Source organism: Brienomyrus brachyistius, unplaced genomic scaffold (assembly GCF_023856365.1).
Source record: "Brienomyrus brachyistius isolate T26 unplaced genomic scaffold, BBRACH_0.4 scaffold36, whole genome shotgun sequence".
Lineage (NCBI taxonomy): Eukaryota > Metazoa > Chordata > Actinopteri > Osteoglossiformes > Mormyridae > Brienomyrus > Brienomyrus brachyistius.
In genome coordinates, this window is record NW_026042311.1 from 2209261 (window position 1) to 2225277 (window position 16017).

Genomic DNA, 16017 nt, shown 5'->3' on the forward strand with positions numbered 1-16017 from the left:
TAGGACAGAACAGAAAGCCTTTATTGTCACTGTACAGGGAGGGAATACAGTAAATGGACATAAATATATAAAATGTACATATACAGGGGAGAGGGAAAGCCCCCCCTCAATCAGGATTACATTTAGTTACATTTTACTCAGAAAGAAAACTTATAAAACTATATTTTTCATGTTATTCAGCTCACTGAACACAATCATTTATCTTTTGTCAAATATACAGTACTGTGCAAAAGTCTTAGGCAGTCCAAAGAAATGTTTAAAGCTGTTTATCTGGGTAGCAAGTGTACTTTGGCTAAGAACAAAAAACACAACTTAACATTAGAACGTGTGCAAATTAAGAGTAACACAATAAAAAACTAGTAATAATTTCTTCTGTTTTCTAAAAAGTTACTGATATCTAGTTGGATGGCTAGATGAACACCGCTTCAGTTCCCAAACTTCTCCTCAGGGGCACCTCAGCCGTTCCATGATTTTGTTAAAATTTCACCAACAGCTCAATTAAATAATTAAATATATTGGTTTAAAAAGTCAGTGAGAGATTGACTAGCTGTATGAGGTCTGCTAGTGGCCAAGTCAAAAAATACATGGCTGCACTGGACGGTCGCTGCAAATACTGATGATTTTAGCAGAGGTTCTGAAATGGCGAAGCTGACACACTTTGACAGGCATCATATCATAGTTTTACACCAACAGGAGGATAATCTAAACATCATTTTCTTTGCCTGCCTAAGACTTTTGCACAGTTCTGTACATTTCAGAGTAAAAAGGATAATAAAGGTTAAAAAGCAGAGATTTTACCTTTTTGCCAGGAGAACCAGCAACACATCACAGTGACACTGAGGAGTTTCTATAAACCCCAAACCCTGGATAGAGGGACTCAGTGAATGAGGAGGTGAATCTGTGCAGGGGGGTCAGTCCATCAGAGGAGACTCTGTAGAAGGACAGAGCACCAGCCCCCCAGTCCAGATACACTCCTACTCTGCGGGAGCCTGAGGGCTCTATGGATATGAGAGTCTCTTTATTATTGTGCCAGACAGAATAACTGACAGTATCACAGTACAGACACCATGACTTGTCACTGTCTCCAAGCTGACAGTCATAACTCCCTCCTTTCCTCCCGATCCCTTTATAAGTCACTCCTATCCAGCCTTCATCTCCATCCCACTCAGTCTCCCAGTAACAGCGGCCAGTCAGACTCTCTCTGCACAGAACTTGAGGGCACCAGTCATCAAATCTCTCTGGATGATCAGGATATGGCTGCTCTGCCCCCCGTGTCACCTTCCTGTTCCCCCCTGACAGAGACAGGAATCTGTTTGCTGTGTTGGGGTCCAGCGTCAGGTGGCAGGAGTCTGTAGGCAGGAGGAAGAATTATTAATCCCATCAGGCCGCCTGTACTTTATGTTTCTGTACGATATAAAAACAGCACAGCTTCCCCTAACGAAGCGGGAACTGAAGTTTATGAAACATGAAGTGGGCGCGCGACGGTGGCGGGAAGAGCCGCCAAAATGGGGCGCGAGCTAAACTAACAGCTTAATTACGGGTAAATAAAATTACAAAGCCAGTGTTGCCAACTTAGCGACTTTGTCGCTAGATTTAGCGACTTTTCAGACCCCCTTGACGACTTTTCTTCCAAAAAGCGCCTAGCGACAAATCTAGCGACTTTTGGACAAACCTTAGCAACTTTCCAAATGTCGCCAGCACTGTCCTGTAAGCGCGAGGTCTTGCTTTCCCGGTACAGTTACTCATCTCCCTGTGTCTGCTCTGATCAGTGAGCGCTAGCTCCGGCTGAAAGGAGCAGCATATTCCCGTAACGCACGGCAGCTGACATGGATGTGAATGAGCTGCGCATGTGCAAATGGGGTTGCCACGGACCAATCCCTTACCTGCTTTTCCTTTTAATATTCATGAGTGAAGCCCTACACGATTGGCTGGCTGATTAATATTTATGAGAGGGGCACTACCTCATTGGCCAGTTAACATCGACTTGTGCTGCCTGTTTCTTCTGCCTAAGGTAGGGGTGTCCAAATCCAGTCCTGGGGGGCCGGAGCCTGTGTAGCAAAGTTCTTTCCCTGATCCACCATAAATGATTCAGCTCAAGAGCTGTGTGGTTATTAGCACAAGGAGATGAATCAGGTGTGTTAAATGAGGGGAAACCCAAAAATGTGCAGGACTCTGGCCCTCCAGGACTGGATTTGGGCTCCCCTGGTTTAAGGGATTCAGTGACCAATCAGTAATATTCTCTCATGAATATTAAGGATGTTCCAGAACCACCCTGTAAAAATACAAATTCACATTTTGCACTTGAGGAGAGAGTCCGGTCTCACTGCCTACAGGTGCCTCCTTAGGACAATACTAACGAATTTCACACAGAAAACACGCACGGCATCCGCAAAAAGAACAAATGCAAAGGATTCTTTTTTTGTGAAATTAAAGATGTATAATTAATTCAGAATATATTTAACCACCCTACACTCCCACACAAACACGAAGATAATACAAGCAGCTATAAAGCATTTGTAAAAAATGTTTTTAAAAACGATTAAATGAATTGATAGTGTTTTTGGTGATGATTCTGATATTTTGTTTCTCGTTTGGATGTTTGTCTAAAATGACATGAAACTCACCTAAACACAAACATGGAAATCCATCTACACACAGTGCAAAAAGCCAGACTCATCACAACAACTGTGTGAATACAACCATAACATAGTATTCATGGTATTATTAATAAAAACATGCAAAGACACTTACATTTCTGTAAGCCTGGTCTGGTCCTGCACTTTCCACCGTGATCCACACTATAGGAGAAGCAGAATGACATAATACTGCTGTATCCATTTATTAATTGGTGCCTCTTCTTCACATACATGCATAAGTATCTGTAGCGTGTCAGACACACACTCTGTACTCACTGCAGCTTCTCCAGTTTACAGCTGGGATCCTTCAGTACAGCAGAGAGCAGCTTCACTCCTGAGTCTCCTGGGTGATTGTAGCTCAGATCCAGCTCTCTCAGGTATGAGGGGTTTGACCTCAGGGCTGAAGCCAGGGAAGAACAGCCTTCTTCTGTGACTCTACAGCCTGACAGTCTGCAGAAAGATGGGGAAAAAATCCACAATAAATAAGATCACCTGACCATTACAAGCATTACTTTTAAGCAAAAGTGACTCCTCTAATAAATATTTCAATAATCACGCAAAATTAACATCTTTTGAACATTTTATAAGAACCTACACTTCTCAGAAGAAAAACCAGATCCAGTTGATATAGAATCATTTAAAAATAATCTAGACTTACCCATATTAACCAATGAAACAGCAGATGCCCTTGATGCCAGAGGTGGAGATTTCAGGTCCAGAGAGTACAAATCCAGATCAAGATTTTGTTTCAACCAACCAGTTGAATATAAAGTACCACAGTCAGAGACTCAACTGGTTTGTTGAAACAAAATCTTGGTCTGGATTTGTACTCCTTACACCTGAACTCTCCACCTCTGCTTGATGCACCATTAACATCAGAAGAACTCCATAAGGTCCTCAACCAAATGCCTAACAACCAATCGCCAGACCGGATGGTTACCCTGCAGAAATCTATAGGCCATTACAGTGTTATTGAAACCTGATAAAGACCCAACACAACCCTCCAGTTACCGGCCATTACAGTGTTATTGAGACCTGATAAAGACCAAACACAGCCCTCTAGTTACCGGCCATTATAGTGTTATTGAAACCTGATAAAGACCAAACACAGCCCTCCAGTTACCGGCCATTACAGTGTTATTGAAACCTGATAAAGACCAAACACAACCCTCCAGTTACCGGCCATTATAGTGTTATTGAAACCTGATAAAGACCAAACACAGCCCTCCAGTTACCGGCCATTACAGTGTTATTGACACCTGATAAAGACCAAACACAACCCTCCAGTTACCGGCCATTACAGTGTTTTTATGAAACCCTCAACATATGAAATTTAAATTTCATTAATACCTTTTCAAATCTATCAAACTACACAATAAACTGGAAAAAAACCCATAATATTTTCACTGTCTGAAGATGCCTAGGATTCAGCTGATCAGGATGGTCCATTTCACACTGGAAATATCTGGTACTTGAGTATCTACATCTCCCACAGGCTGTCTGACTTGGTTACCCCTAACTACACCCCCTTATTCAAAACAATAGATGAGTCTCCCACTTAAATCAATAAAAATAAAATTACTCGTCCAGAATAATTTCAGAAAAATTCTTTCAAATTCTTAACTCATTAATGTCACATTTTTGCTGGAAAAACAAAACACACAAAATCAAACATTCCACATTACAGAAAAGTAAATCTCAAGGTGGATTACAAGCTCATATTTCTTAATTATTACTTAGAAAATCAACTGCAAGACTTAACTAAATGGTCACACTACAGCAGTAACAGCAGCTCATGCTTACAGCAGGAGCAGCTGTACTGTAAAAATCTCAGACATGCAGACTTACTCAAAATGTCATTAAAGAAACAAAACTGCTTTAACAACACAGTGCTGCCATTTCCACAGCACTGACAGCCCAGTGGAAAGCCATTAAAATCACTAACTGTACTCTCTGACCCTGTAAATACACGCCAATCTGGAATAATCTGGACTTCCTACTTCACAATATCACTATTCACTATCACTCACAGGAACAGAAAGGGATTACACATCTCCACCTCCTTTTCAGTAACAGTCATTTCATGACATTCGAAGACTTAATCCATAAATACGAGTTGAGAATATGCAATTTTTGTAATATTTACTAACTGAAGAATATGCAATTTTTCTAATATTTACTAACTGAATCCAGCATCAAAACCAAAATGGACCTCACACATAATACACTGAATCCTCCTCAGATGAGACAACATTCTGCAACTTAGAAATAAAAACTAACCTCTAAAATATATAATCCTCCATCTGCAACAGACACATTGATATTTGTACCAAAAATTAATTGGAATAAGGACCTTATCTTTTCCCCCAGCTCTGATTTCTGGATGGACGTCTGCAACAACATATTCACAGTGACAAATACTGGCCTTCAGTTCAGTACAAAGTAATTCACATAAAACATGTGACTCAATATAAAAAATAGTCAGTACTGATACCTGCTCACAATGTACAATGGGTGTCACAGATAATTATCTGCATGCTCTGTTAGCCTGTATACCTGCTCACAGTGCACCATGGGTGTCACAGATAATTATCTGCATGCTCTGTGGGCCTGTATACCTGCTCACAGTGCACCATGGGTGTCACAGATAATTATCTGCATGCTCTGTTGGCCTGTATACCTGCTCACAGTGTACAATGGGTGTCACAGATAATTATCTGCATGCTCTGTCGGCCTGTATACCTGCTCACAGTGCACCATGGGTGTCACAGATAATTATCTGCATGCTCTGTCGGCCTGTATACCTGCTCACAGTGCACCATGGGTGTCACAGATAATTATCTGCATGCTCTGTTGGCCTGTATACCTGCTCACAGTGTACAATGGGTGTCACAGATAATTATCTGCATGCTCTGTGGGCCTGTATACCTGCTCACAGTGCACCATGGGTGTCACAGGTAATTACTGTATGTTCTCTATAGGTGAAAGATCTGGACTGCAGACAGGCCAATTCAGCACCCGGGCTCTTCTCCGACGAAGCCATGTGGTTGTAATAGCTGCAGTATGTGGTTTTGCATTGTCCTGCTGAAATACACAAGGCCTTCCCTGAAACAGACGTCCTCTGGAGGGGAGCATGTGTTGCTCTAAAACCTTTATATACCTTTCAGCATTCATAGTTCCTTCCAAAACATGCAAGCTGCCCATACCGTATGCACTTATGCACCCCCATACCATCAGAGATGCTGGCTTTTGAACTGAATGCTGATAACACGCTGGAAGGTCTCCCTCCTCTTTAGCCCGGAGGACACGGCGCCCTTCATTACCAACAAGAATGTCACATTTGGACTCGTCTGACCACAGAACATTTTCCCACTTTGAAACAGTCCATTTCACATGAGTCTTGGCCCACAGGACACGACGGCGCTTCTGGACCATGTTCAGATATGGCTTCCTTTTTGCATGATAGAGCTTTAGCTGGCATCTGCAGATGGCACGGCGGATTGTGTTTACCGACTGCTTTCTGGAAGTATTCCTGGGCCCATTTAGTAATGTCATTGACACAATCATGCCGATGAGTGATGCAGAGTCGTCTGAGGGCACGAAGACCACGGGCATCCAATACAGGTCTTCGGCCTTGTCCCTTACGCACAGAGATATCTCCAGTTTCTCTCAATCTTTTGATGATGTTGTGCACTGTACATGATGATATTTGCAAATCCTTTGTAATTTCACGTTGAGGAACATTGTTTTTAAAGTATCCCACAATCTTTTTATTCACTCTTACACAGATTGAAGAGCCTCTGCCCATCTTTACTTCTGAGAGATTCTGCCTCTCTGACATCCCTTTTAATGCTAATCAGGTTACAGACCTGATATCAATTAACTTAATTAGTTGCTAGATGTTCTCCCAGCTGAATCTTTTTAAACTTTCTTGCTTTTTCAGCCATTTGTTGTCCCTGTACCGACTTTTTTGGGACATGTAGCAGGCATCAAATTTGAAATGAGCTCATTTAATGGATAAAGGTGTACAATTTCCCAGTTTGAACATTTGTTATATTATCTATGTTCTGTTGTGAATAAAATATAGGCTCATGTGATTTGAAAGCGTTTTATTTGTTATTTCATTCAAATTTAAAGAACTTTTCTGGAATTCAGGTTGTTCTTTGCGTTTTTCTCCTTTTCTTTTCCTCTCCCCTCTACGACTCACATTAAATACTGACTTCACTCGCCCCCCAGTCCTTCCACGTCCACAAGCCTCTAGTTTGGGGGAGTGGTTCTTTTCCCCTGTACCTCTGGGTGGGGCAGGTCACCTAATGCACTGGGGGTGGGGTGTCACAGACACTCTCACACACACGTACACTATCACAGACAGTCTCACAGACACGTACCCTGCCGCAGACACTCTCAGACACACGTACCCTGTCGCAGACACTCTCACACTCGCGTACCCTGCCACAGACACTCTCACACACACATACACTATCACAGACACTCTCACAGACATAAACCCTGCCGCAGACAGTCTCACACACGCGTACCCTGCCGCAGACACTCTCACACACGCGTGCTCTGCCGCAGACACTCTCACACATACGTACCCTGCCACAGACACTCTCACACACACATACACTATCACAGACACGAACCCTGCCGCAGACACTCTCACACACGCGTACCCTGCCGCAGACAGTCTTACACACGCGAATCATACCACAGACACTCTCACACACACGTACCCTGCCGCAGACACTCTCACACACGCGTACCCTGCCGCAGACACTCTCACAGACACGTACCCTGCCGCAGACACTCTCACACACGCGTACCCTGCCGCAGACACTCTCACAGACACGTACCCTGCCACAGACACTCTCACACACACATACACTATCACAGACACGAACCCTGCCGCAGACACTCTCACACACGCGTACCCTGCCGCAGACAGTCTCACACACGCGTACCCTGCCGCAGACACTCTCCCACACGCGTACCCTGCCGCAGACACTCTCACACACGCGTACCCGACCACAGACACTCTCACACACGCGTACCCTGCCGCAGACACTCTCACACACGCGTACCCGACCACAGACACTCTCACACACACGTACCCTGCCGCAGACACTCTCACACACGCGTACCCTGCCGCAGACACTCTCACACACGCGTACCCTACCACAGACACTCTCACACACACGTACCCTGCCGCAGACACTCTCACACACGCGTACCCTGCCGCAGACACTCTCACACACACGCGTACCCTGCCACAGACACTCTCACAGACACGTACCCTGCCGCAGACACTCTCACACATGCGTACCCTGCCACAGACACTCTCACAAACACATACACTATCAGACACGAACCCTGCCGCAGACACTCTCACACACGCGTACCCTGCCACAGACACTCTCACAAACACATACACTATCAGACACGAACCCTGCCGCAGACACTCTCACACACACGTACCCTGCCGCAGACACTCTCACACACGCGTACCCTGCCGCAGACACTCTCACACATGCGTACACTGCCGCAGACACTCTCACAGACACGTACCCTGCCACAGACACTCTCACAAACACATACACTATCAGACACGAACCCTGCCGCAGACACTCTCACAGACACGTACCCTGCCGCAGACTCTCTCACACACATACTCTGCCACAGACACTCTCACACACACGTACCCTGCCGCAGACACTCTCACACATGCGTACCCTGCCGCAGACACTCTCACACATGCGTACCCTGCCGCAGACACTCTCACACACGCGTACCCTGCCACAGACACTCTCACAAACACATACACTATCAGACACGAACCCTGCCGCAGACACTCTCACACACGCGTACCCTGCCGCAGACACTCTCACACACGCGTACACTGTCGCAGACACTCACACACGCGTACCCTGTCGCAGACAGACTCACACACACGTACCCTGCCGCAGACACTCTCACACACGCACCCTGCCGCAGACACTCTCACACACGCGTACCCTGCCGCAGACACTCTCACACACGCGTACCCTGTCGCAGACAGTCTCACAAACGCGTACCCTGCCGCAGACACTCTCACACACGCACGCTGCCGCAGACACTCTCACACACGCGTACCCTGCCGCAGACACTCTCACACGTGTACCCTGCCGCAGACACTCTCACACACGCGTACCCAGTCGCAGACACTCACACACGCGTACCCTGCCGCAGACACTCTCACACTCACGTACCCTGTCGCAGACACTCTCACACACACGTACCCTGTCGCAGACACTCTCACACACACGTACCCTGTCGCAGACACTCTCACACACGCGTATCCTGCCGCAGACACTCTCACACACGCACCCTGCCGCAGACACTCTCACACACGCGTACCCTGTCGCAGACACTCACACACGCGTACCCTGCCGCAGACACTCTCACACACACGTACCCTGTCGCAGACACTCTCACACACACGTACCCTGTCGCAGACACTCTCACACACACGTACCCTGTCGCAGACACTCTCACTCACGCGTATCCTGCCGCAGACACTCTCACACACGCGTATCCAGTCGCAGACACTCACACACGCGTACCCTGCCGCAGACACTCTCACACTCACGTACCCTGTCGCAGACACTTTCACACACGCGTACCCTGTCGCAGACACTCTCACACACGCGTACCCTGTCGCAGACACTCTCACACACGCACCCTGCCGCAGACACTCTCACACACGCGTACCCTGTCGCAGACACTCACACACGCGTACCCTGCCGCAGACACTCTCACACACGCGTACCCTGTCGCAGACACTCTCACACACGCGTACCCTGTCGCAGACACTCACACACGCGTACCCTGCCGCAGACACTCTCACACACGCGTACCCTGCCGCAGACACTCTCACACACGCACCCTGCCGCAGACACTCTCACACACGCGTACCCTGCCGCAGACACTCTCACACACGCGTACCCTGTCGCAGACAGTCTCACACACACGTACCCTGTCACAGAAAATCTCACACACGCGTACCCTGCCACAGACACTCTCACAAACACATACACTATCAGACACGAACCCTGCCACAGACACTCTCACACACGCGTACCCTGCCGCAGACACTCTCACACACGCGTACCCTGCCGCAGACACTCTCACACACACGCGTACCCTGCCGCAGACACTCTCACACACGCGTACCCTGCCGCAGACACTCTCACACACGCGTACCCTGCCGCAGACACTCTCACACACGCGTACCCTGCCGCAGACACTCTCACACACACGCGTACCCTGCCGCAGACACTCTCACACACGCGTACCCTGCCGCAGACACTCTCACACACACGTACCCTGCCACAGACACTCTCACACACACGTACCCTGCCGCAGACACTCTCACAGACACGTATCCTGCCACAGACACTCTCACAAACACATACACTATTAGACACGAACCCTGCCGCAGACACTCTCACACACACGTACCCTGCCGCAGACACTCTCACACATGCGTACCCTGCCACAGACACTCTCACAAACACATACACTATCAGACACGAACCCTGCCGCAGACACTCTCACACACGCGTACCCTGCCACAGACACTCTCACAAACACATACACTATCAGACACGAACCCTGCCGCAGACACTCTCACACACACGTACCCTGCCGCAGACACTCTCACACACGCGTACCCTGCCGCAGACACTCTCACACATGCGTACACTGCCGCAGACACTCTCACAGACACGTACCCTGCCACAGACACTCTCACAAACACATACACTATCAGACACGAACCCTGCCGCAGACACTCTCACAGACACGTACCCTGCCGCAGACTCTCTCACACACATACTCTGCCACAGACACTCTCACACACACGTACCCTGCCGCAGACACTCTCACACATGCGTACCCTGCCGCAGACACTCTCACACATGCGTACCCTGCCGCAGACACTCTCACACACGCGTACCCTGCCACAGACACTCTCACAAACACATACACTATCAGACACGAACCCTGCCGCAGACACTCTCACACACGCGTACCCTGCCGCAGACACTCTCACACACGCGTACACTGTCGCAGACACTCACACACGCGTACCCTGTCGCAGACAGACTCACACACACGTACCCTGCCGCAGACACTCTCACACACGCACCCTGCCGCAGACACTCTCACACACGCGTACCCTGCCGCAGACACTCTCACACACGCGTACCCTGTCGCAGACAGTCTCACAAACGCGTACCCTGCCGCAGACACTCTCACACACGCACGCTGCCGCAGACACTCTCACACACGCGTACCCTGCCGCAGACACTCTCACACGTGTACCCTGCCGCAGACACTCTCACACACGCGTACCCAGTCGCAGACACTCACACACGCGTACCCTGCCGCAGACACTCTCACACTCACGTACCCTGTCGCAGACACTCTCACACACACGTACCCTGTCGCAGACACTCTCACACACACGTACCCTGTCGCAGACACTCTCACACACGCGTATCCTGCCGCAGACACTCTCACACACGCACCCTGCCGCAGACACTCTCACACACGCGTACCCTGTCGCAGACACTCACACACGCGTACCCTGCCGCAGACACTCTCACACACACGTACCCTGTCGCAGACACTCTCACACACACGTACCCTGTCGCAGACACTCTCACACACACGTACCCTGTCGCAGACACTCTCACTCACGCGTATCCTGCCGCAGACACTCTCACACACGCGTATCCAGTCGCAGACACTCACACACGCGTACCCTGCCGCAGACACTCTCACACTCACGTACCCTGTCGCAGACACTTTCACACACGCGTACCCTGTCGCAGACACTCTCACACACGCGTACCCTGTCGCAGACACTCTCACACACGCACCCTGCCGCAGACACTCTCACACACGCGTACCCTGTCGCAGACACTCACACACGCGTACCCTGCCGCAGACACTCTCACACACGCGTACCCTGTCGCAGACACTCTCACACACGCGTACCCTGTCGCAGACACTCACACACGCGTACCCTGCCGCAGACACTCTCACACACGCGTACCCTGCCGCAGACACTCTCACACACGCACCCTGCCGCAGACACTCTCACACACGCGTACCCTGCCGCAGACACTCTCACACACGCGTACACTGTCGCAGACACTCACACACGCGTACCCTGTCGCAGACAGACTCACACACACGTACCCTGCCGCAGACACTCTCACACACGCACCCTGCCGCAGACACTCTCACACACGCGTACCCTGCCGCAGACACTCTCACACACGCGTACCCTGTCGCAGACAGTCTCACAAACGCGTACCCTGCCGCAGACACTCTCACACACGCACGCTGCCGCAGACACTCTCACACACGCGTACCCTGCCGCAGACACTCTCACACGTGTACCCTGCCGCAGACACTCTCACACACGCGTACCCAGTCGCAGACACTCACACACGCGTACCCTGCCGCAGACACTCTCACACTCACGTACCCTGTCGCAGACACTCTCACACACACGTACCCTGTCGCAGACACTCTCACACACACGTACCCTGTCGCAGACACTCTCACACACGCGTATCCTGCCGCAGACACTCTCACACACGCACCCTGCCGCAGACACTCTCACACACGCGTACCCTGTCGCAGACACTCACACACGCGTACCCTGCCGCAGACACTCTCACACACGCGTACCCTGTCGCAGACACTCTCACACACACGTACCCTGTCGCAGACACTCTCACACACACGTACCCTGTCGCAGACACTCTCACTCACGCGTATCCTGCCGCAGACACTGTCACACACGCGTATCCAGTCGCAGACACTCACACACGCGTACCCTGCCGCAGACACTCTCACACTCACGTACCCTGTCGCAGACACTCTCACACACGCGTACCCTGTCGCAGACACTCTCACACACGCGTACCCTGTCGCAGACACTCTCACACACGCACCCTGCCGCAGACACTCTCACACACGCGTACCCTGTCGCAGACACTCACACACGCGTACCCTGCCGCAGACACTCTCACACACGCGTACCCTGTCGCAGACACTCTCACACACGCGTACCCTGTCGCAGACACTCACACACGCGTACCCTGCCGCAGACACTCTCACACACGCGTACCCTGCCGCAGACACTCTCACACACGCACCCTGCCGCAGACACTCTCACACACGCGTACCCTGCCGCAGACACTCTCACACACGCGTACCCTGTCGCAGACAGTCTCACACACACGTACCCTGTCACAGAAAATCTCACACACGCGTACCCTGCCACAGACACTCTCACAAACACATACACTATCAGACACGAACCCTGCCACAGACACTCTCACACACGCGTACCCTGCCGCAGACACTCTCACACACGCGTACCCTGCCGCAGACACTCTCACACACACGCGTACCCTGCCGCAGACACTCTCACACACGCGTACCCTGCCGCAGACACTCTCACACACGCGTACCCTGCCGCAGACACTCTCACACAGGCGTACCCTGCCGCAGACACTCTCACACACACGCGTACCCTGCCACAGACACTCTCACACACGCGTACCCTGCCGCAGACACTCTCACACACACGTACCCTGCCACAGACACTCTCACACACACGTACCCTGCCGCAGACACTCTCACAGACACGTATCCTGCCACAGACACTCTCACAAACACATACACTATTAGACACGAACCCTGCCGCAGACACTCTCACACACGCGTACCCTGCCGCAGACACTCTCACAGACACGTATCCTGCCACAGACACTCTCACAAACACATACACTATTAGACACGAACCCTGCCGCAGACACTCTCACACACGCGTACCCTGCCGCAGACACTCTCACACACGCGTACCCTGCCGCAGACACTCTCACACACGCGTACCCTGCCGCAGACACTCTCACACACGCGTACACTGCCGCAGACACTCTCACACACGCGTACCCTGCCGCAGACACTCTCACACACGCGTACCCTGCCGCAGACACTCTCACACACGCGTACCCTGCCGCAGACACTCTCACACACGCGTACCCTGCCGCAGACACTCTCACACACGCGTACACTGCCGCAGACACTCTCACACACGCGTACACTGCCGCAGACACTCTCACACACGAGTACCCTGCCGCAGACACTCTCACACACGCGTACACTCGCAGACACTCTCACACACGCGTACCCTGTCGCAGACACTCTCACACACGCGTACCCTGTCGCAGACAGTCTCTCACACACGCACCCTGCCGCAGACACTCTCACACACACGCGTACCCTGCCGCAGACACTCTCACACACGCGTACCCTGCCGCAGACACTCTCACACACGCGTACCCTGCCGCAGACACTCTCACACAGGCGTACCCTGCCGCAGACACTCTCACACACACGCGTACCCTGCCACAGACACTCTCACACACGCGTACCCTGCCGCAGACACTCTCACACACACGTACCCTGCCACAGACACTCTCACACACACGTACCCTGCCGCAGACACTCTCACAGACACGTATCCTGCCACAGACACTCTCACAAACACATACACTATTAGACACGAACCCTGCCGCAGACACTCTCACACACGCGTACCCTGCCGCAGACACTCTCACAGACACGTATCCTGCCACAGACACTCTCACAAACACATACACTATTAGACACGAACCCTGCCGCAGACACTCTCACACACGCGTACCCTGCCGCAGACACTCTCACACACGCGTACCCTGCCGCAGACACTCTCACACACGCGTACACTGCCGCAGACACTCTCACACACGCGTACCCTGCCGCAGACACTCTCACACACGCGTACCCTGCCGCAGACACTCTCACACACGCGTACCCTGCCGCAGACACTCTCACACACGCGTACCCTGCCGCAGACACTCTCACACACGCGTACACTGCCGCAGACACTCTCACACACGAGTACCCTGCCGCAGACACTCTCACACACGCGTACACTCGCAGACACTCTCACACACGCGTACCCTGTCGCAGACACTCTCACACACGCGTACCCTGTCGCAGACAGTCTCTCACACACGCACCCTGCCGCAGACACTCTCACACACGCCTACCCTGTCGCAGACAGTCTCACACACACGCACCCTGCCGCAGACACTCTCACACACGCACCCTGCCGCAGACACTCTCACACACGCGTACCCTGCCGCAGACACTCTCACACACGCGTACCCTGCCGCAGACACTCTCACACACGCGTACACTGCCGCAGACACTCTCACACACGCGTACACTGCCGCAGACACTCTCACACACGAGTACCCTGCCGCAGACACTCTCACACACGCGTACACTCGCAGACACTCTCACACACGCGTACCCTGTCGCAGACACTCTCACACACGCGTACCCTGTCGCAGACAGTCTCTCACACACGCGTACCCTGCCGCTGACACTCTCACACACGCCTACCCTGTCGCAGACAGTCTCACACACACGCACCCTGCCGCAGACACTCTCACACACGCACCCTGCCGCAGACACTCTCACACACGCGTACCCTGCCGCTGACACTCTCACACACGCGTACCCTGCCGCAGACACTCTCACACACGCGTACCCTGCCGCAGACACTCTCACAGACGCGTACCCTGCCGCAGACACTCTCACACACGCGTACCCTGCCGCAGACACTCTCACACACGCGTACCCTGCCGCAGACACTCTCACACACGCGTACCCTGCCGCAGACACTCTCACACACGCGTACCCTGCCGCAGACACTCTCACACACGCGTACACTGCCGCAGACACTCTCACACACGCGTACCCTGCCGCAGACACTCTCACACACGCGTACCCTGCCGCAGACACTCTCACACACGCGTACCCTGCCGCAGACACTCTCACACACGCGTACCCTGCCGCAGACACTCTCACACACGCGTACACTGCCGCAGACACTCTCACACACGAGTACCCTGCCGCAGACACTCTCACACACGCGTACACTGTCGCAGACACTCTCACACACGCGTACCCTGTCGCAGACAGTCTCTCACACACGCACCCTGCCGCAGACACTCTCACACACGCGTACCCTGCCGCAGACACTCTCACACACGCCTACCCTGTCGCAGACAGTCTCACACACACGCACCCTGCCGCAGACACTCTCACACACGCACCCTGCCGCAGACACTCTCACACACGCGTACCCTGCCGCAGACACTCTCACACACGCGTACCCTGCCGCAGACACTCTCACACACGCGTACTCTGCCGCAGACACTCTCACAGACACGTACCCTGCCGCAGATACTCTCACACACGCGTA

The 16017-nt window shown here is 51.8% G+C and overlaps 1 protein-coding gene across 4 annotated transcripts in view; it reads right to left on the minus strand.

Moving 5' to 3' along the window:
* Positions 1-16017, minus strand: part of LOC125721983 (NACHT, LRR and PYD domains-containing protein 3-like) — a 64878-nt gene continuing 48861 nt past the window's right edge. For all 4 annotated transcript variants that reach the window (XM_048998212.1, XM_048998214.1, XM_048998211.1 and 1 more), the window contains 3 exons: positions 2913-3086; positions 2752-2798; positions 1-1349 (listed from right to left, as the gene is read on the minus strand). In XM_048998212.1, coding sequence (XP_048854169.1) covers positions 826-1349; positions 2752-2798; positions 2913-3086 — 745 coding nt within the window. In that variant the 3' untranslated portion in view covers positions 1-825. The remainder of the gene's footprint in view (positions 1350-2751; positions 2799-2912; positions 3087-16017) is intronic.